We start from the raw sequence: 20,762 nt of genomic DNA, 5'->3' as shown, positions 1-20,762 counted from the left end.
GTCAGCTCATGTGCTGGTTAATCCTCTATGTAGTTTTCTCAGAAGGTATACAAGTTAAGGATCCCGGAATTATCTGATTTCCCTCTCTCTGCCCTAGGTGGCTAACTGGTAAGCTCATGTATTGTGTTTTTCTGGCAAAAATGAAGGATAACATTATGAAATAATCCAGTAAATTCAAGTTATGTCTATAAGAATTATTATTATAATTTACCTTTGTAATTCCTCATCTTTTCTCCTCTTTCCATTCATTCATTCAGTCAGTCCCACAAGCATTTGCCCAGACCCACGTATGAGCAGCGCTGTGTTAGCTACTGGAGGAACCTGCAATAAGTAAAACAATCGATGTCACATAATCGATTATCATAATGAGATTATCATCTCATGGTTGAAATGGCAATTCTAGAGAAAAATTCTAAGGCATTAGAAGGGTGGGTGAGCTCAATATAAATGATTTATGGAGGTGATGAAGGTCTATAGCAATGCTGGAGATGCACAGACCTGGGTCCGATCCCTGGGATGGGAAGATCGCCTGGAGGAGGGCACGGCAACCCACTTCAGTATTCTTGCCTAGAGAATCCCATGGACAGAGGAGCCTGGTGGGCTACAGTCCATGGGATAGCAAAGACTCAGACACAGCTGAAGCAACTGAGTACACACGCTCACATAAAGGTCTATAAAGGAAAAAGGCTCTTATTTTGGAGAAAAACAATTAGGGAAAGGCTTCATACCAGGGGTGTCTTAAAAGAATGATGTCATGAGATACGTCTTAAAAGAAATGTAGACTATGGTCTGGGAACATGATCTCCATCTATAGCCCCCAGATCACCCCCAAATCATCATACAGTCAAAGTAAAAACAAATGTAGCCACAAGACAAGTTGCCTTGCTCCACACACCCAGCCAGCTGCCACCCAGGTCCTTGCTACAGAGAAATTCTGGAGCACCCCCAGGAGCTGGCAGAGCATTTCAGGGGAGAGAGTGGCATTGGAACTGATCTGGGGCAAAATGGAGAAGTGAGACTGTACCTTCCAGATTCTGCATACAGAGCATCTTCCTTCCCCAGAGGTGCTCAAGGCTTTTACGAACAAACCAACGTGCTTTAGATACCGCATTCCTCTCTGCCCTGCATCCCCAGATATTCTCAGTATTTCTCTCCTACAGTGTGCTTCTTTCCAAGGCCTGTGCCCTCAGGAGTCTCTCCTGCTATGCACTTCTGTGTTTCCACAAGTTGAGCTTGGATTAATAGGTAACCCTCCGAGGTACTGCAGGTACACAGAATGGGACCCCTTGCTCCAGCAGCGGGACACCGCCATGCCCCAAGTACGCCACTGGAAGACACAGGTGGAGCAGGCAGATCTACTAGCTGAAGAGTCAGTTCAGTTCAGTTCAGTTCAGTCGTGTCCAACTCTTTGTGACCCCAAGAATAGCAGCACGCCAGGCCTCCCTGTCCATCACCAACTCCCGGAGTTCCCAAACTCATGTGCATCGAGTCAGTGATGCCATCCAACCATCTCATCCTCTGTCATCCCCTTCTCCTCCCTCCCCCAATCCCTCCCAGCACCAGAGTCTTTTCCAATGAGTCAACTCTTCGCATGAGGTGGCCAAAGTACTGGAGTTTCAGCCTCAGCATCAGTCCTTCCAATGAACACCCAGGACTGATCTCCTTTAGGATGGACTTGGATCTCCTTGCAGCCCAAGGGATTCTCAAGAGTCTTCTCCAGCACCACAGTTCAAAAGCATCAATTCTTTGGTGCTCAGCCTTCTTCACAGTCCAACTCTCACATCCATACATGACCACAGGAAAAATCAAAGCCTTGACTAGACGGACCTTTGTTGGCAAAGTAAGGTCTCTGCTTTTGAATATGCTATCTAGGTTGGTCATAACTTTCCTTCGAAGGAGTAAGCATCTTTTAATTTCATGGCTACAGTCACCATCTGCAGTGATTTTGGAGCCCAGAAAAATAAAGTCTGACACTGTTTCCACTGTTTCCCCATCTATTTCCCATGAAGTGATGGGACCGGATGCCATGATCTCGTTTTCTGAATGTTGAGCTTCAAGCCAACTTTTTCACTCTCCTCTTTCATTTTCATCAGAGGCTTTTGAGTTCCTCTTCACTTTCTGCCATAAGGGTGGTGTCATCTGCATATCTGAGGTTATTGATATTTCTCCCGGCAATCTTGATTCCAGCTTGTGTTTCTTCAAGTCCAGTGTTTCTCATGATGTACTCTGCAGATAAGTTAAATAAGCAGGGTGACAATATACAGCCTTGACGTACTCCTTTTCCTATTTGGAACCAGTCTGTTGTTCCATGTCCAGTTCTAACTGTTGCTTCCTGACCTGCATACAGGTTTCTCAAGAGGCAGGTCAGGTGGTCTGGTATTCCCATCTCTTTCAGAATTTTCCACAGCTTATTGTGATCCACACAGTCAAAGGCTTTGGCATAGTCAATAAAGCAGAAATAGATGTTTTTCTGGAACTCTCTTGCTTTTTCAAGCCACATGTAATATCCTTTACAGTTCAAGATATGACATAAAGAAGACAGAGAACACCACATGGCTGTGTCAGAATCGAGAAAGGTGAATAATGACATTAAGACCAGATCACAGAGACCTTACAGAGTGGGCTCGAGCACTAGGGACACTGTTCCTGACACGCCTTCTAAGCCCAGAGGCCAGGAAGTGAGTTGTCACGTGTGAAATTCATTCTTCAGGCTTTCAGAAGGAATCACTCCAAAACTCTATCCCTTTTTAAACACATGGAAGAAAAGATATAGTTCTTCCAAGATGTATGTTGGGCAGAGATGAAATTTTGTAAATAAACCTTTGCTCTTGAGCACATGGCTAAATATACGGTCTAGAAAAGGACACTTTTCCATTGATGGATAGTGTGATGTCCACTTATTATCAATACAGATGACGAGTTGAATGAAAGAATTTGAAAAGTTTCTCTGTTGTATTCCAACGAGAAAATGAGACTCTGATCGTTTTTTTCAAATTCCATCATATCATTCAGATTCTATCTGGGCTTCATGACATATGGTCAGGTGAAGAAGGTGGTGGAAAGACACCAATCTGCCTGGGATGAGGCACGTGGATGGACTTCCAGGTGAACTGTCCACAGCTGAAAACACACCTTCAGCAAGTCAGAATGTAGTCTCTTGACCTTTCAGTACAAGATGGTCACACTAAAATCACAACTTCATTGGGGCTGAGGGTGGGGGGTAAATCAAGAGTTTGGGATTAACATATATACACTATTATATAGAACAGATAATCAATAAGGACCCACTGTATAGCACAGGGACCTCTACTCAGTATTCTGTAATAACCTACACAAGAAAAGAATCTGAAAATGAATGGATATATGTATATGTATAACTAAAGCACTTTAGCTGTATACTTAGTAACTATCTTGTGGCTGTTTAGTTGCCCAGTTGTGTCTGACTCTTTGCAACCAGATGAACTGTAGCCCGCCAGGCTCTTCTGTCCACGGGATTTCTTCCCAGGTAAGAATACTGGAGTGGTTTGCCATTTCCAGCTCCAGGGGATCTTCCCAACCCAGGGATCGAACCCGCGTCTCTTGCATTGGCAGGCAGATACTTTACCACTGAACCACCTGGGAAGCCCTAAATCATCTGTACACCAACATAAAATAAAAATTAAATTTAAAAAAGCACAACTTCTGGGCTATAAACACAATGGAAAAGGAATGAGGGTCAGAAGAGCAAGAGGTCACCTTTCTAGGAAGCAAGGAGAGGGAACCAAGACCACCAGCTTGGGCGGTGAGTGCACAACTGCATGTCCCGCGGGCAGACTTGGATCATTCCTTCCAAGAATCGTATATGGACTGGGGCAGAATACAAGCTTGAAAGGCTTTTTGGACATTTAGTCATAGTAGTTAAAGAATTGCGACAAAGACTTGGAGCTTAACCTCACTCAACACTTTTCTCCCCCAATTAACTACTACTCTCCATCAATTCTTCACGTTGCCTTGCTGTTTGCTGCAGGAAGTTGGCCTGAGTCGGTTGGAAAATTAATAGATTTATTTAATGAAGGCAAAGGGCAGAATTGTTAAATTTTACTTGATTTGGTTTTATTTCACAATCAACACTTTTTACTGCACTTTTAATCCTATACATCTTGGGTTCTTGACACCGGTTGTAGATTAAGATCAGCTAGGTGTTCTTTTGTTTTAATAATAATGTCCTAGCAGGACCTGAGCATTAGTATTGTTCAAAGTACTAATGTCAGAACTTCTGGGAATGGAGCCCAGGTGATGAAATTTTCAAAAGCTCCCCAGGTAATATTAATATGCACACAAGGTTGAGAATAACTGCAATATAAAAAAGAAACTAGGTATTGATTATAAGGATTTCAGTTTTTAAATATCTGTCTGGCTTCAAAGATAATGTCTCACTAGAGAAAGTTTCGACTTTGAGAGTAAAGAATGAAAAAGAAAGCATCAAGGTACAGAGGATCATTGGGGATTGTGTGTGTGTATTCTATAGGTAGGGCACTGATATAATTTAGGGGTTATTAACAGCCTTGGGAGCAGGAACTTTTCTGATAATCTAATTAAGGCTCTATCTTCTCTAAAACAATGTACATATACATAAATTTTGGAAATGTTAGGGCTATCACCGTGTTCCTACAACCAATGTTAAGGACCTCTGATACAGTCATAGACTGTTATAACTACCATAAAAGGAATAAATAAGCAAGTAAAAAAAAACAGCCATAAGAACTGAGAAGCCTAAGACTGGGTCTTGATTTTGCCCCCAAATTGCTGTGTGATTCTAAACAAATTACCTAAGCTTGCTAAACCTCAGTTTTTCTATAAAGTGAAATGTTTATCTGCCTATAGGGCAGTGTAGATAACATTTTTACAATTTTGTAAAAATAAAATCAATTCAGAGTAAATGCATAACTGTAAAACTACTTTGAAAAGCTACAGTTTATTAATAGAGATATGCAGGGGGCTTCCCTGGTGGCTCAGTGGTAAGGAATCCGCCTGCCAACACAGGAGACATGGGTTCGATCCCTGACCTGTGAGGATCCCACATGCTGTGGAGCAACTAAGCCCGCATGCCCCAACTACTGAACCTGGGCTCTAGAGCCCGGAAGCCACAATTACTGAGTCCACGTGCTGCAACTACTGAAGCCAGGGAGCCCCAGCGCCTGCGCTCCACCGATGGCAAGAGAAGCCACCGCAATGTACTCGTGTACTGCAGCTAGAGAGTAGCCCCTGCATGCAACTAGAGAAAAGCCCAAGCAGCAGTTAAGACCAAGCACAGCCAAAAATAAATAAATAAATAAGATCATTTAGGGAATAAAAAGAGATATTCAGAATTTATCTAAGAAGAAACATACAATTTCTTGGGTAACTGACATGCATATCTGGCTTTCCCTGTTATGTACACCTGCCTCGTTAGCAGACCATCGATTTATAAGGAATTCAGCAACTCTTGAGCAGACTCAGAGCTATATTAGAAGCTCTGTACTAGAAGGATGGTAAGTCCCAGCGCCAATTGGCCTATATATGCAACCTATCTCTCCCTACGCTACAATGGGTAGCCTGCTGTTACCATGTGTGGTGTTTTCTGTCAAACTGCTAGTAAATCCATTCGTATTACTTAAAAAAAAACAAAACTCATGTATTATAATGCAAAGGAAGACTAGTAGTTTCAGGAGAAAGAAACCTATGAAGCAAAATTTGGTCTTTGAGGCCCTGGGGATTCCCAGTGGCTCCCTATCAGAGAATCTCTGCTTCTTATTTCACAAGGAAACACTGTCTCAGAAATACCTTCAGACCCAAGGTATTAAAGTGTAAAAATCTAGGACTGAGAATAAAGTTTGCTTTTCACAGTCAGTGCTGCAGAGTTAAGGCCATTCACCCTGACTGTGGTAAGATGTTAACCAGAGGGGCAAACTTTGTATGCAAATTCTAAACAGGGTTACCCTAAAAGAAAGATCACCAGCCGAAACCTTCATGTTCCTGGGTGTCTAAGGTTCCTATTCACTTCATTGTCTTAGTCTTAATAAAAGGAAATAAGCAATGCGCAAGGAGGATCTGATACTGATACTGAATTTCGTTGGCTGTTTTCCACTCCTCAGAAAAATATATTAAAATGCAGAGTAGCTCGAACTACTGTCTGTCTGTTCATAAAGGAAAACGCTTTATGTGCAGAAATTTCAAGTGAGAGGAGATCTCAGGTCTTCAAAAGCAGCTATTATCAAACAAAGCAACCAGAAAATTAAAGCACTGTAGACGGTTCCGACCACAGTCTCGGCTGTCTGCCAGCGTCTCCATCTCTCTTGGTAGGAGCGTTTTTGAATTGCTTATTGTGTCCACAAAGTCTCTCTGAGTGTTCTGCTTCTTTGACATAAAATTCCTCCCCCTCCTTTACAGACTATTACTTTAACTGTATAGTTAGTCTCTCCCTAAACCCCTATTTACCATCTGCTCTGAGCGAGGCACTGAGAAGAACGGTATCTGAGAGCATTCAAGGTGTTTCTGTTACACGTAAAGAGGAATGGCCATTAAGGACCTAAGCACTTCATTCTGTCCCTCCCAGCCAAGGTCCCCCGAGTTGAGGACCCACCTGTGCCTCTCGCCCCACCCACTTTACAGTAGCTCTTCACCCCAGACCTAATGGAGGAATCTCAGCTTCTATGGTCATTCCTCTCCCTCCCTGACCACAGAAGTTGGGCCATTCTGGAAGGGTGTATGTATGAAAGAGAGAGAGAGAGAAAATGTCTTCTCCCCAAACAAGGACACACATTTGAATTCCAAATGATTGAAAATGATTGAAGAATTTGGTCTCTTAAGCAATCCTATATTCTGGTTAATTGAGAACTGCCACTTATATAAATTACCAGGTCACATACAAATAGGGCAAGAGGCTCTCAAGGTGGTGACTTCCTCTGTATTAATCAGGAAAATGCACAGCTAAGAGTTGAATAACAAAATAAAACACTTTTTTTGGATGGTTGGTATTTTATTTATGTGTATCATGACAAATCGTAATGGCTGTAATTCATCACATTAGAGAAGCAATCAACAGTTCTAGCTGGACAGAATTAAAATTGATTGAGACCCTTCGTCACCCTGGCAGAAGATAATAATTACATCATTATTTATTAACTATAGAGCCAATAGCCAACAGTCTTTTTAATTTCTTTTGATTTAAGATCTAATATACATTAAAGTGGGCTTCCCTGGTACCTCAGTTGGTAAAGAATCACCTGCTATGCAGAAGACCCTGGTTCAATTCCTGGGTCGGGAAGATCTGCTGGAAAAGGGATAGGTTACCCTCTCCAGTAGTCTTGGGCTTCCCTGGTGGCTCAGCTGGTAAAGAATCCACCTGCAATGATGGAGACCTGGGTTCAACCCCTGAATTGGGGAGATCCCCTGGAGAAGGGAAAGGCTACCGACTCCAGTATTCTAGCCTGGAGAATTCCATGGACTAGATAGTCCAACAGGTCACAAAGAGTCAGACACTACTGAGCAGCTTTCACTTTTTCATACATTAAAGTCCAGAAAATATAAGCAAAGCAAAATATGACAAAATTAGGGGAAAATCAAGTGAATGTATTTAATCTGAATAATCCTGGGAAAAGGCTGCTCTTGTGTTTATGTCTCATTGGCAGAACAGCTAGTCTGCACTGAACACTGTCCTGGGTCCTCTGCATCTTTGGTTCGTTTTCTCCTCACCACATCCATAGAAGCATATTGGTTGCAACCATTCTAAGTAGTGAACAACTACACTAACAAGGATTGTGTAGATTAATATAGGAAACACCTTATATAGATAGTGCAAACACCTAGAAAAACAAAATACTCTTCTTAGAAACCGCATCTCAACTTGCAGGGGAGCAACAGAGACACAGACACAGAGAACAGACTTGGCACAGTGAGGGGAAGAGGGTGGCATGAACTGAGAGAGTAGCGTGAAAACACACACATTACCACGCGTAAAATAGGCTGCCAGTGGGGATTTGCTGTATGACACAGAGAGCTCAACCCAGTGCCCTGTGACGATCTAGAGGGGTAGGATGGGGTGGGAGGTAGGACGGAGGTTCAGGAGGGAGGGGACATATGTATACCTATGGCTGATTCACGTTGATGTATGGCAGAGACCAGCACATTATTATAAAGCAATTATCCTCCAATTAAAAACAAGTATTTTTTTCCTAAAAAAAGAGTCTTTTGAAGGATAAGCAAAACTGGTATGTATCCAAAACGTCAGAGGATGTTCTTCTTGGAACCACATTTCTTCCATCTCTTCTTGGCCCACAGCATGTTCCCAGAAACAGGCCAGGGACAGAGAGGAATGAAGGAAATGAAGAGTCATCGCGCACACTGAGTGTCCTTAAGAAGAGTTCTGATGTCATTTATCTCCACCTTCCAAGAATCCTGGGATGGCCTCGCACAGACAAGTGACAGATACTGTCGGTTCAGTCTGTGACCATAATGGCCAATGTCACTGAGGAAGATCTGCGTCCAGCATTACAGTAACTCAAGCTGATGTACCCTCCTTGCAAGGATGGCCAGCGTGAGGTGACGTGAGGTTAGGACAGTCCAATCCCTGGTTGGATGGAGATGAACTCAAAGGAAGTTTTCCGTGGATAGCAAGAGTCAAGCAAGCAGTAGCTCCTGGCATGGGTATGAAACTGTTGTTGGCTGGTTTGTGACCACTTATTAGACTCTAAATGGTGTCAGAAGCAAGGACCAGGGCACCCCCTGTTATACAGTTCTGAAGGAGCTGAAAACATGGGCAGGAGATAGAAACTTTTTGCTGACTTTCTCTGGGGTGCTGCTGTGGTTTCTACCCTTCATGAAGGAAGCAACCTTAAACTAAGCTATAAAGAGCATTTGAGGACTTCCCTGCTGGCTCAGTGGATGGGAATCTGCCTGCCAAAGCCGGCGACACGTGTTCCATCCCTGTTCCGGGAAGATTCCACATATGCAGAGCAATTAAGCCCATGTACCACAGCTACCGAGCTGGCGCTCTATGAGCCACAACTACCGAATCTGTGTGCCGCAACTACTGACCCCCACTCACCTAGAGCCTTGCTCCACAATGAGGGAAGCCCTGAAATGAGGAGCCCGTTCGCCGCGACAAAGAGTAGCCCCCACTCGCTGCAACTAGAGAGAGCCCACACAAAGCGATGAAGACCCGGCACAGCCAAAAATAAAACAACTAAAAAAAAAAAGAATATTTAATTATTTCTGCATCATCCTGATCATCCTGATTCTTCCTTTATGACAAACACATGATTTCCTGGCCTGACCATTCCCAGACCAGAAAAGGAAGACATTCCCACTTCCCCAAAACTGCACAGTGATGGTGGTGGCCATCTGGCCTAACACCATGGAAGAGAAACTAGCATGATTAGAGGCCAACTATTGCCTTTATTCCCTCTGCTCCTTCCTCTGCCTGAGCCTAACAACTCTAAAAGTTCCCCAAATTTGAGTGAAAAGGCAACTTGACCATGGACTCAAATTCCCATATATTTGGCTCATTCTGTCCCCAAATCTTATATGTGTCAATAAGAAAAGCCCGTGGCTGCTAATTTGTTTGTAATCCACCCTTCTGAATGCTTTACTTACAAAATTATTTTTAAAAATATATAATACCTTTTATGGGACATTAGGAATGTGGATACCAACTCTGTATTTAATAATATTAGAGAAATATTAAATTTCTATGTAGGAATGGGAATGGTATCATGATAATATCAGGATTTTTAAGAGTGCATGGCTTTTATAAACACACTAAAGTATTTACAGATTGAATGATATGATGTCTTAGATTTGTTTCAAAATAACATGGGAGGGTTGCAGCAGGTGGGGATATGGGTGAAACAAGATTAGCCTCCAGCTGATCATTGTTGAAGCTGGGTGGTAGGCTCATTGCGCTGGATTTTGTGTTGTGGTGTTTGTATATGTCAGAAGTTTTCCATAATAAAAATATTTTTTAAAAAAAAGAATCAAAACAGGTTAAAGTTACTTTAAATTCACATTAGAAAATCATATTTTTCAAAAATGATTAAAAATAGATGTAGTTATATGATTTAACATTAAATGAGATTTAAAGCTATACATAAAATATTGCCTGCATATATATATATATATATATTTACATATGCATGTAAATGGAAAACTAAAACTACAGAAAAAGCAAATTATGGGTGCCCCTGACTGGCAAGAATACATATTATTTGTAACTTGTTACTTTTTTTTTCATTTTCCTAATTTTCTAGAAAGAAATACATTAAGTTTTCAATTTTATGAAGTTATTTGTATAAATCATGCTCGTGATGCAGAAGGTGAAAAACAGAGTTATAGAACTGTACATGAAATAGAATCTGAATTTGTTTTTAAATGTGTGTGCATGGTGTGTGTATATGTATCTAAACTAAACATCATCAAATTGTTAATGATGATAATCTCTGAGTGATGGCATCATCGGTCTTTTTTTTTTTTTTTTTCTTGGTCTGTTTCTTTTTCAGTTAATATCTTTGTCTCAGTCTGTTTCTTCTTCAATCAATAAGTATAATGTTATAATCAGAAAAACATAGCATAAGAAAAGTAATTTATTGCTATTTCTTTATAAGTAAAGGATTATCTATGTAGGACAATATAAATATAAGGAACTATGTAATGTATACTTAATGAAACAGATAAGTAAGTCCAAGGGAATTTTAATTCTCTTTGAAAGTATATGTTAAGCCTTTATTTTTTTTTATTTTATTTTTAAACTTTACAATATTGTATTGGTTTTGCCAAATATGGAAATGAATCAGCCACAGGTATACATGTGTTCCCCATCCTGAACCCTCCTCCCTCCTCCCTCCCCATACCATCCCTCTGGGTCATCCCAGTGCACCAGCCCCAAGCATCCAGTATCGTGCATTGAACCTGGACTGGCAACTCATTCCATATATGATATTATACATATTTCAATGCCATTCTCCCAAATCATCCCACCCTCTCCCTCTCCCACAGAGTCCAAAAGACTGTTCTATACATCAGTGTCTCTTTTGCTGTCGCATATACAGGGTTATTGTTACCATCTTTCTAAATTCCATATATATGCGTTAGTATACTGTATTGGTGTTTTTCTTTCTGGCTTACTTCAGTCTGTATAATAGGCTCCAGTTTCATCTACCTCATTAGAACTGATTCAAATGTATTCTTTTTAATAGCTGAGTAATACTCCATTGTGTATATATACCACAGCTTTCTTATCCATTCATCTGTTGATGGACATCTAGGTTGCTTCCATGTCCTGGCTGTTATAAACAGTGCTGCGATGAACATTGTTAAGCTTTTAAACAACGCTGATATAAAGTTGTTCTAACAGCCACCATTATGCAGTAATGCTCTTGCCTTCATATACTCACTTCCTTAATAATCGTGGCTCATTTTCCGTCCATCTCCAGGTATATCCATGCCAATACCAGTCTTTGGGCTCCAGGACGATTCCAAAGTCTTTAAGGAAGGGAGTTGCTTACTCGCGGATGAGAACTTTGTCCTGATTGGCTCTTTCGTGGCCTTTTTCATTCCCTTAACCATCATGGTGATCACCTACTTTCTCACCATCAAGTCGCTCCAGAAAGAAGCCACTTTGTGTGTGAGTGATCCTGGAACACGGACCAAATTAGCTTCTTTCAGCTTCCTGCCTCAGAGCTCCCTGTCTTCGGAAAAGCTCTTCCAGCGGTCCATCCACAGGGAGCCAGGCTCCTACGGCAGGAGGACTATGCAGTCCATCAGCAACGAGCAGAAGGCTTGCAAGGTGCTGGGCATCGTCTTCTTCCTGTTTGTGGTGATGTGGTGCCCCTTCTTCATCACCAACATAATGGCTGTCATCTGCAAAGAGTCCTGCAACAGGGATGTCATCGAAGCCCTGCTCAACGTGTTCGTTTGGATCGGTTACCTCTCCTCAGCAGTCAACCCGCTGGTGTATACACTGTTCAATAAGACCTATAGGTCTGCCTTTTCCAGGTATATTCAGTGTCAGTACAAGGAAAATAAAAAACCATTGCAGTTAATTTTAGTGAACACTATCCCGGCCTTGGCTTATAAGTCCAGTCAACTCCAAATGGGACCTAAAAAGAATTCGAAGAAAGATGACAAGACGACAGATAATGACTGCACTATGGTTGCTCTAGGAAAAGAGCATCCCGAAGATGCTCCTGCAGACAGTAGCAACACAGTGAACGAAAAGGTTAGCTGTGTCTGATGGGCTGGTTGCCATAGCAACCGTGGAGGGCAACACGGAGTCCGTTTTCCCTCTCTGGGAGGGGAAAAACATTGGGAGACTGGAGAAAATTAGGCCAGTCTAGTGGAACCAACAATAATATCTATATGCCTCATTTTATTCTGTCAATGAAAAGCAGGGTTCAATGCCACAAAACGTGCACTTCAAAAATATTCTGACAGCATTTCAGCTGTGAGCTTTACCGATATCATTTTTAACATTGTAAATGATGTGTCTTTAAAGTAATTAGCTTTTATTGTATAATTACAATGAGGCCATAAATAAATCTAAATTATCTTCTATTTTCAAGTGGAAACCTCGCTGCTATTTTGTCAATTGATGGCATGAGTTGGGTACCTTTTGCTGTAAATAAAAATAGCTCTAAATAGTGAAATATTGGTTACATATAATGGCCTCTTACATAAAGAAAAATTCTCTGTGAAACTTGCCATGATACATATTTTGAATGACAACAACAAAAAGACCCTAAGGACAGTGTTAGGAAATCTGTATTGCTATGATACTTAATTTTAAGAAACACTTGACAACTTTTTCATTCCTGCTTTTTCATAGATGCCATTTTGAAATATTCACAGAGCTGCTGGCATTTGCTGCACTTCAAGTTAATTCTTCTCCAAAGTGAACAAGATTTGAAATGTTATTTAGTAACTATTGCTGCTTTCTCTTCTACTACTCCTGCTTTATTCTGAATTTCCAATGTGATCTTGTTTAGTGTTTGCTCTACTAGGTAAACCTATCAAAAGGATAATCAAACATTACCAGATACATTTCTAGAAATTGCTTCTCCTAAACAGCACCGCAGAAGTCTTTGGTATCTTGCCCGTTAATGACTGCATTGTGCATGCGCTCCTCTGAGCAGTAAAGCAGTATTGATGTAACTATCAGGATTGAGGAACAAACTCAGGTTTTTTGGCTACTGACTGCAGTAGAGTCTTAGGTTTGTTTGTTCAGTTGCCCAGTCTTGTCCAACTCTTTGTGACTCCATGGACTGCAGCATGCCAGTCCATGGGGTCTTGGGACAACTCTGTAAAACTCAGTGATCCTCCTGTTGGCATCCATTAGGTAAATCAATGCTTTCAGATCAATGTATGTTATTTACTTAAACCGCTCCGTTTTGGATTCACAATCGGTGACTGAGTGTACACTACGTGTGAAGAAACGCCCTAGGTATAAAGTTATAAAAATAATTAAAAAAAGATCTTTGCCTTTAAAGACAAATAACCTAATTACAATGGTTCTTATCAAAAATAGTAATTAACAGACATTTAGAGAACCAGTTCAATTTATCTCCTTCTCATCTGGCTCAGAAACAGGTTTGTCTCCACTCTGAGGATCGTCTTGTCAGTTTCCTGACCGTTTGCCCATGAATACCCACCAAACGAAGGAGGGGGAAAATACCACTGAAGGTCAAAATCTGCAAATTAATTCAGGAATACGCACTTCAACCTTGACCCCCAACTCTGACTAACAAATACTGAGCGAAATTTTTGCTCCACTTTCCTAAAAACAAGCTCATTTATTACTCACTGACGCTGGACTTCCTACCCCTAAAAAAGTGGTAATGTAATATTTTGTAGGAAAGTTTGCTAAAGAGACAGAGATGAACAGCAGTTAATTCACCTTGATGTTACATTACTCTAATTTAAACTGCACTTTCTTATTGGAACAGATGTTAGATATGTTATTACAATACTAACGCCTCTGTATAAGTCAAAAATAGTTTTCTGCTCTACGACATTTCAAAAAAATCCTCTATTTGAAACCTAAAGAATGTGGGAAATACCATTGTGTAATTTGGAAATGCATTTAGGGCTATCCTATTAATAATTATGTTCTTTTAAGTACATTGAAAGGTGTCTTTTTCAAAGCTAGAATTTATGGTAGGCTGCTAATATCTAGGCTCCATTTGAACTGAACTATTTTAATGATTATACCATACTGATACAAAGGTTAAAAAGTCTCTGCTCTAATGTATTTTGCCTTAGTTTATAACTCTGTACATCTCATTATATAGTAAAGACTACAGATTCTACACCCATATTCTCAATCTTGGTCAGAATGAACATAAATACTGCCTGATATGTCTTTTGACTACGTATATATTACAAATGTGTCTGTTTTTCTCTCCATAATTATCTCTTCAAGTGTATATAGACAAACATGTATCTGTATACTTGTACAGACATGTTCCCATGCACTTTATTCAATATTTATATATTTATATGGAGGAAAGCAAGAGTCATTACTGAAAACATTTAGTATATACACATGTGTGCATGTTTGTATCATGTCAATTTAAATGTGAATTTCATGTTCTAAGGTTTCTATGATCTTCCATTGCTGTCAAAGCAGATTAAAATGTAACAGAGGTGTCAGCTCTCTAAATAAACTGGAAGTTGACCTAATTTTGTGGGAAGACTAACACAATTCAATGAGGGTGATGAAAGCACTGTTCCTTTTACATACTTGATTGATCCTAAATAAAATGGTAATTTTAGGCTCTTTGTTAAGTCTGGGGATTTTCAAATCACTACGTTTTGTGGGTGTTTTAGTTTTTTTTTTTTTTTGGCCCCATCACACAGCTTGCAGGATCTTAGCTCCCTGAACAGGGATTGGACCCACACCCTTGGAAGCAAAAGCACAGGAATCCCAACCATTGGACCACCAAGCAATTCCCACTAAGGCTTTTTAACATACCTCTTACTCCATTGAAATAGTCCTTGACTTATTTATGGATCTGTGACTAAAAGACTCATTCCTAGTCAATATTAAAGTAGAGTGACCAATCTTATTTTACTTTAAGTTGAATGGTAGATTCTTCCACATTTAAAGAAAAGAATTAAGTGTCATAGTTAGAGATACCTGTTTAAAACATGCTTAATCTACTTGGGCACAGCACCATCTCATGGTCATTTTTTAAAGTGCTACCATAGAAAAATTGAACTAAGCTACTGTAACTGCTTTTACAAAGGGTGCTTTCTCCACTTGTGCATCAACAAAACATATTTATAAAGTGTTAAATTATTCTGTGCCATATGGAACACATAGAGTGAAGATTATTTTATGTTATGATTTTAATCAAGGCTAAATCGATTTTGAGAAAGAATAAATAATTGTAAATAAAATATACTCAAAAATAAAGGCAGTTTTGTGAATCTATTGCTATATCTGCTAAAGAGAGTTGCCTGAAACCTCCCAAGTGATCGGGCTGGGAGCTCCAGGTACCATCCAGGTATTTTGAGAGTACAAAGCCTGTGCTTCTGGAGCTCAGTCACAAGAGCTAGGACCCTCCCGGTTGAGTTAGATTTATGGTGATGGTCCAGTTTCTAGTTATCTGTAGCAGACAAATGCTCCATGTTTCGTCACCATATCTGGTCCCACCTGTGGGTACACCTGCCTGTGAGTACAGATATATAGGTGTACCCAAAGACATTCATCGGTACCTACACACACACATATTTTCACACAAGCTAGTTTCAAGAATTATTTAAAGTAGAAATGCAATACCATTGAATTACAGGAAAGTTGCTCTGATTCATCATTTCACCTCTGAATGTAGGGGAAAGGGAAGTAGGAATAGCAATGATCTTTTCCAGGTATTTCCAGCTCCATGTATTGAGAACCTATCTTGTGCCTGGCAGTAAGTTGTTTGCTTGGCTTGCTTCACCTGATGGAATCATCACAAGCCTACAGGTATGTATTGTTATTCCCTCTTTTTTTCAGATGGAGAAACTGAGATTCAGAGAGGTTAGTAACATGCCTTGAGGTCACACAGCTGGCAACAAAAGTGATGAGTGCAAGCCTGGGTCATCTGACTCTGAAGCAGAAACTGTCCCCTGCTCAATTTGGTGTAGGAGAAAGAACACTGGACTTAGAACCAAAAGATGCGTGTTCCCATCTTAGCTCTCTGTGCACTGATTATTTGAACCTGGACAGGTCATTCCCTGTGCCTCAATTTCATTGTCTCTAAAATGGAACTGCCAGTACTTGTCTTGGCTAACTAACCATGTTGCTTAAATGAGATCATGGCTATGGCTGCGCTTGATAACCTATGAAACACTATATAAATGTTGTAGATGTGTTGTTATTAAAAAGAAAAAAAGCCTCTATACATTATTAGCCATCAGAGAAAATTCTAGACAAAACTGGGGGCTAAGCAACATTATTATTCAACAGCTTCTACTATCCTTTCTCTGAATGCTTCTTATTTTTGACAACTATTTGTTTCTGTTTTGTTCTTACCGTAGTGGAGAATTCCCTTCACTGGTTTTCTTCTATTTACATCAAAACTTACTTATGTTATGCACCATTCCCTCTAGTTTCTCCTCTTTTCTGGAGCGCTAGTAAATAATTCTAGCAAGAGATTTGGGCTTCCCACGTGGCTCAGTGGTTAAGGAATCCACCTGCCAATGCAGGAGATGTAGGTTTGATGCCGGGGTGAGGAAGATCCCCTGGAGGAGAAAATGGCAACCCACTCCAGTTTTCTTGCCTGGGAAATCCCTTATACAGAGGAGCCCGGCGGGCTACAGTCCATGGGATTGCAAAGAGTCAGACATGACTGAGCAACTATAAACAACAACAAATAAGCAACTCAAGCTGATAACTCACTGTCTCTCACAGATCCCTTCAGCTGCCTACCATGAGGATAAACCAAAGGCAAAAATTTTTAACACTAGAGAGACAAGTTAGGAAGAAATCTGAGGGCAAGAAACATCCTCCCTGCTGCTGCTGCTAAGTCACTTCAGTCGTGTCCAACTCTCTGCCACCCCATAGACAGCAGCCCACCAGGCCCTGCCGTCCCTGGTATTCTCCAGGCAAGAACACTGGAGTGGGTTGCCATTTCTTCCTCCAATGCATGAAAGTGAAAAGTGAAAGTGAAGTCACTCAGTCGTGTCTGACTCTTAGTGATCCCATGGACTGCAGCCTACCAGGCTCCTCCATCCATGGGATTTTTCAGGCAAGAGTACTGGAGTGGGTTGCCATTGTCTTCTCCGAAACATCCTCCCGATATTACTCAAATGATCCACAGAAAAACAGGTGCCTTCAGACACTCCATAATTTATATAAAGTTTTATAACTTAACGCTGACCTTTAATCCACAGTAACAACAGTGATTTTGAAAGAAACATCTGTGACTTTAACGATGTCATTCTAAAATGAGGACATTATAATATTACTAAGCTTTCTCTGAATGGATATTTTCCCCCGGTTGTTGAAAACAATTTGCACAACGTGAGAGTTGCATGTTAAGTTTTACTTGGGACAAAATGGACTGCAGCCCAGGGTACCGCATTTCAGATAGACATGAGAAACCGCTCCAAGGAGGTGAGGGGAAGAGTTAGGATGTACAGGAGTTTTGCAACAAAGGGCAGGTAGCTGGGAACATCAAAAAATTACTGTTAAATAAAGAAAGCAGATATGTCAAGTTAAGGAATTTAGCACTTTTCTATGTATTGGAAGATGCAAGAGTCTGGGCTCACTGAAATCCTTCCTTTGGTACACACCTCAGCTATCTGGGGCCAGTATCCTGTGCTTGCACATCTGAAATTTCCTCAGGGCTCAACATAGGGAGTGGCTGCAGCCTGATGGCTGCTAGATGGCTTATATTCTTTCCTTCCTGAGTTTCTTCAGGGCTCACCAGCGCACGGTAGAAGGCTGCAATCACTGATGACGATAACACCCTTGTTTATTGACATGGCAGAAAATATTCCTTTTCTCACAGTAAATATGCAATAGAACAGAACTTCTTTGTTAATTTTTATCATTTTTTAAATGATAAATGTTATCATTTTGCAGACAGTTTGCAAAAACAAATAGCTTTCCCATTTTCCCTTAGTGGCACTCCCATCATCTCGGTTCCATTATTTGTTTTTGATATTTAACACCAGATGTCCACCTAAGCCAACAATGTTACTGGGAGTTTTCACATCCAGTTGGAACCTCAGGATTTGCTGTGATTCCACTGGAGCAGAAGACTGAGTGAGACAGAAAACCTACATCTGCTGCTAATGTCTGACCTTGGTCTTAGTTGAAGCCTCTTTTCCCTCAAGTGTATAATGAATACTTAGAGTCAATGATCTTTGCAGAGTCTAAGGCTATGCTTCTCTGAGTGCTAGGGAGTCCAGTCAAGGCTTTGATGAACCAAGGCATAACTTCCTGTGCACAGAATATTCTGGAACCCACAATTCACACATTTTCTTAAATTCTTTATATTAATTTCAAATAAAAGACAGCTTTAACTTTTATATGGGGATCTTATGAGAAAAATCAAGCTGTTAATGATTTCAGGAGTTTCTAAGATATGAGACCAAGAGTCTGATATCAATAGGAAGGATTTCTGCTGTGGCATTTTTCTCAAAGTCAGCCCCTCTTTTGTAGTTACTAGCTGTTTTAAGATACCAAGTTACTCTTTTAAACAGCCCCCAGGCTCCCTGAAGAACAAATGTTCCCACTATTCAAGTCCTTGAAGGGTTAAAATTCAATGTCCAAACAGATGTAGAATGCACAATGCAGAGAAAGCTCTCTTTTTAAAAGCTAGATTTTTGTTGAAAATGAGCCAAGGTCATTTAAGTTTTTATTTATAATTAAGATTATGAGGCCTTAAAAGTGTGCTTATTCTGGCTTCTAGAGAAGAGTACGATTTGTACTTCCTTCTTACATTGATTTCAGATATTGAAAGGTAATAATATGCTATTATTCAAATGATCTTGTCTTAGTTGAGGTGGCCCCAAGTGCAGAGCTGCGACAAGGACTGGGATGCAAGTTGTTTATGTGCGAAATGATGCCAGGAAGCAGAAAGAAATAAGGAAGATATAAAAGTCTAATTAAGGGTATGGTATCAAGGAAACTATAGACAATTAGAACCCAATTCCACCAGCAGTAGGAGACAACTTGGAACTCTGCAATGCAGGCAACTGAAATCAAAGGTGAGCCAAAGACACCTGATCAAGATCTTACTTATGTGTTTTATTCAGTTTATTCATGGTCAGCTTCCCTGGTGGCTCAGCTGGTAAAGAATCCGCCTATAATGCGGGAGACCTGGGTTCGAGCCCTGGGTTGGGAAGATCCCCTGGAGAAGGGAAAGGCTACCCACTCTAGTATTCTGGCCTGGAGTATTTCTCGGACTATGTAGTCCATGAGGTTGCAAAGAGTCAGACACGACTGAGCAGCTTTCATTTTCAAAAATCATTATGCTTCCTCAATAGAAAATGGTATCATTATAGTCAATGACAATTTTTAAATAAAGATATCTTCATACTACATGATCACATCTAAATTTATTCCTGAGACCCTCCAACCAGCATGCATGTTTCATACAGAATCGATCTCAGAAGCACGCTGCAGATAACTCTTTTCAACTCTGCCAAGACAGTTATGGACAGTCATCATCATTCCTACAGGAGCTGTAGAAGATGTAAAAAAAAAAAAAAAAAGTAATCTACAGTCTGGATATGTAAAAGAGAAATTCTTTGTATAAGTTACATTTGTTTAGCCCAATGTTTTGTATGAGTTCTATTTATTTAGCCTAAGTGATCAATCTAAAGTATTGAAATGGAAAGAACAGAAAGAAACATAGTCAATATATTTAAGAGCTAGAGGAGCCTAGACACCATGAGGTTCAGGCTCTTTATTAGCGGAAGTGGTGATGAAGAGTCAGAAAATTTAAGTAAATTATCCAAGGTCACCTGACCTAGTAGCATCCAAGTCAGCTATGGGATTCAGGCCTCCCAGTCTCTACTTTTCTCCTTATACGAACAATGGATCTAAGAAGGGTCCATTAGTTAATGGACTATGTGCCTTATTTGGTCATACCACTGAATATATATTCAAGTCAAGTTCAGATACCAGTGTTGCAAACTCACTTACTCTCTCAACAGGTTTATTAGTGAGGTCTACTATGAATGTTATACCTAAGACATCACTAAGTATGAGAAGACTAGGAATGGAATTACTTAAAAAAAAATAATAGAAATAAGACATTTCAAGAGGAATTATAAAATTATGTCTTCTTTATAAAATTTATGTTGATTTTGTGGAACTTACTAACTTGGTCAAAAATTGGCCTAGATAACATGTGGATAACTTGACCTAGCTACCCAGGGATGCCTCTCATGAGACTGCATCTGACAGAGGTCCCCTGAAGCAATGCTACCACCATTGGCAAAAGTGTTAAGAACAGCATTTGGAAATTAGTTTTAAAGGGAAAAAAATTAAAATTGGACAAAATGTTCAATATCACTATCTGCAGTTTCCACTACTAAAATCTACATCAGAAGACCCATGGTTCAAAATAGAGTATATATAAAAAAAAAAAAAGAATATCCAAAAGATGGGAATCAAGTCAACATAGAAAAGCAAATGAAGAAGAATTTTTTTTAAATAAAAGGGAAAAAATTTTAAACTATGATAAAAATTAAAACTAATTTGCTCAGCATGCACACATTTAATAATTTGAAGTTGCCCCTTTGACCTCTAA

The 20,762-nt window shown here is 40.1% G+C and overlaps 1 protein-coding gene and 1 long non-coding RNA gene across 2 annotated transcripts in view; one reads left to right on the top strand and one right to left on the bottom strand.

Moving 5' to 3' along the window:
- The window catches only part of HTR2A (5-hydroxytryptamine receptor 2A), a 65,866-nt gene extending 52,167 nt beyond the window's left edge, over window positions 1-13,699 (top strand). The window contains 1 exon segment of the mRNA NM_001001157.1: window positions 11,448-13,699. Coding sequence (NP_001001157.1) covers window positions 11,448-12,247 — 800 coding nt within the window. The 3' untranslated portion in view covers window positions 12,248-13,699.
- The window catches only part of LOC132346740 (uncharacterized), a 56,948-nt gene that overhangs the window by 19,083 nt on the left and 17,103 nt on the right, over window positions 1-20,762 (bottom strand). Inside the window, exon 3 of the long non-coding RNA XR_009496661.1 lies at window positions 212-321. This is a non-coding gene — a long non-coding RNA (uncharacterized lncRNA). The remainder of the gene's footprint in view (window positions 1-211; window positions 322-20,762) is intronic.

Source organism: Bos taurus, chromosome 12 (genome assembly GCF_002263795.3).
Source record: "Bos taurus isolate L1 Dominette 01449 registration number 42190680 breed Hereford chromosome 12, ARS-UCD2.0, whole genome shotgun sequence".
In the NCBI taxonomy this organism is placed as follows: domain Eukaryota; kingdom Metazoa; phylum Chordata; class Mammalia; order Artiodactyla; family Bovidae; genus Bos; species Bos taurus.
Note: the sequence above shows the minus strand (reverse complement) of the source record. Positions and strands in the feature narration are given on the sequence as shown.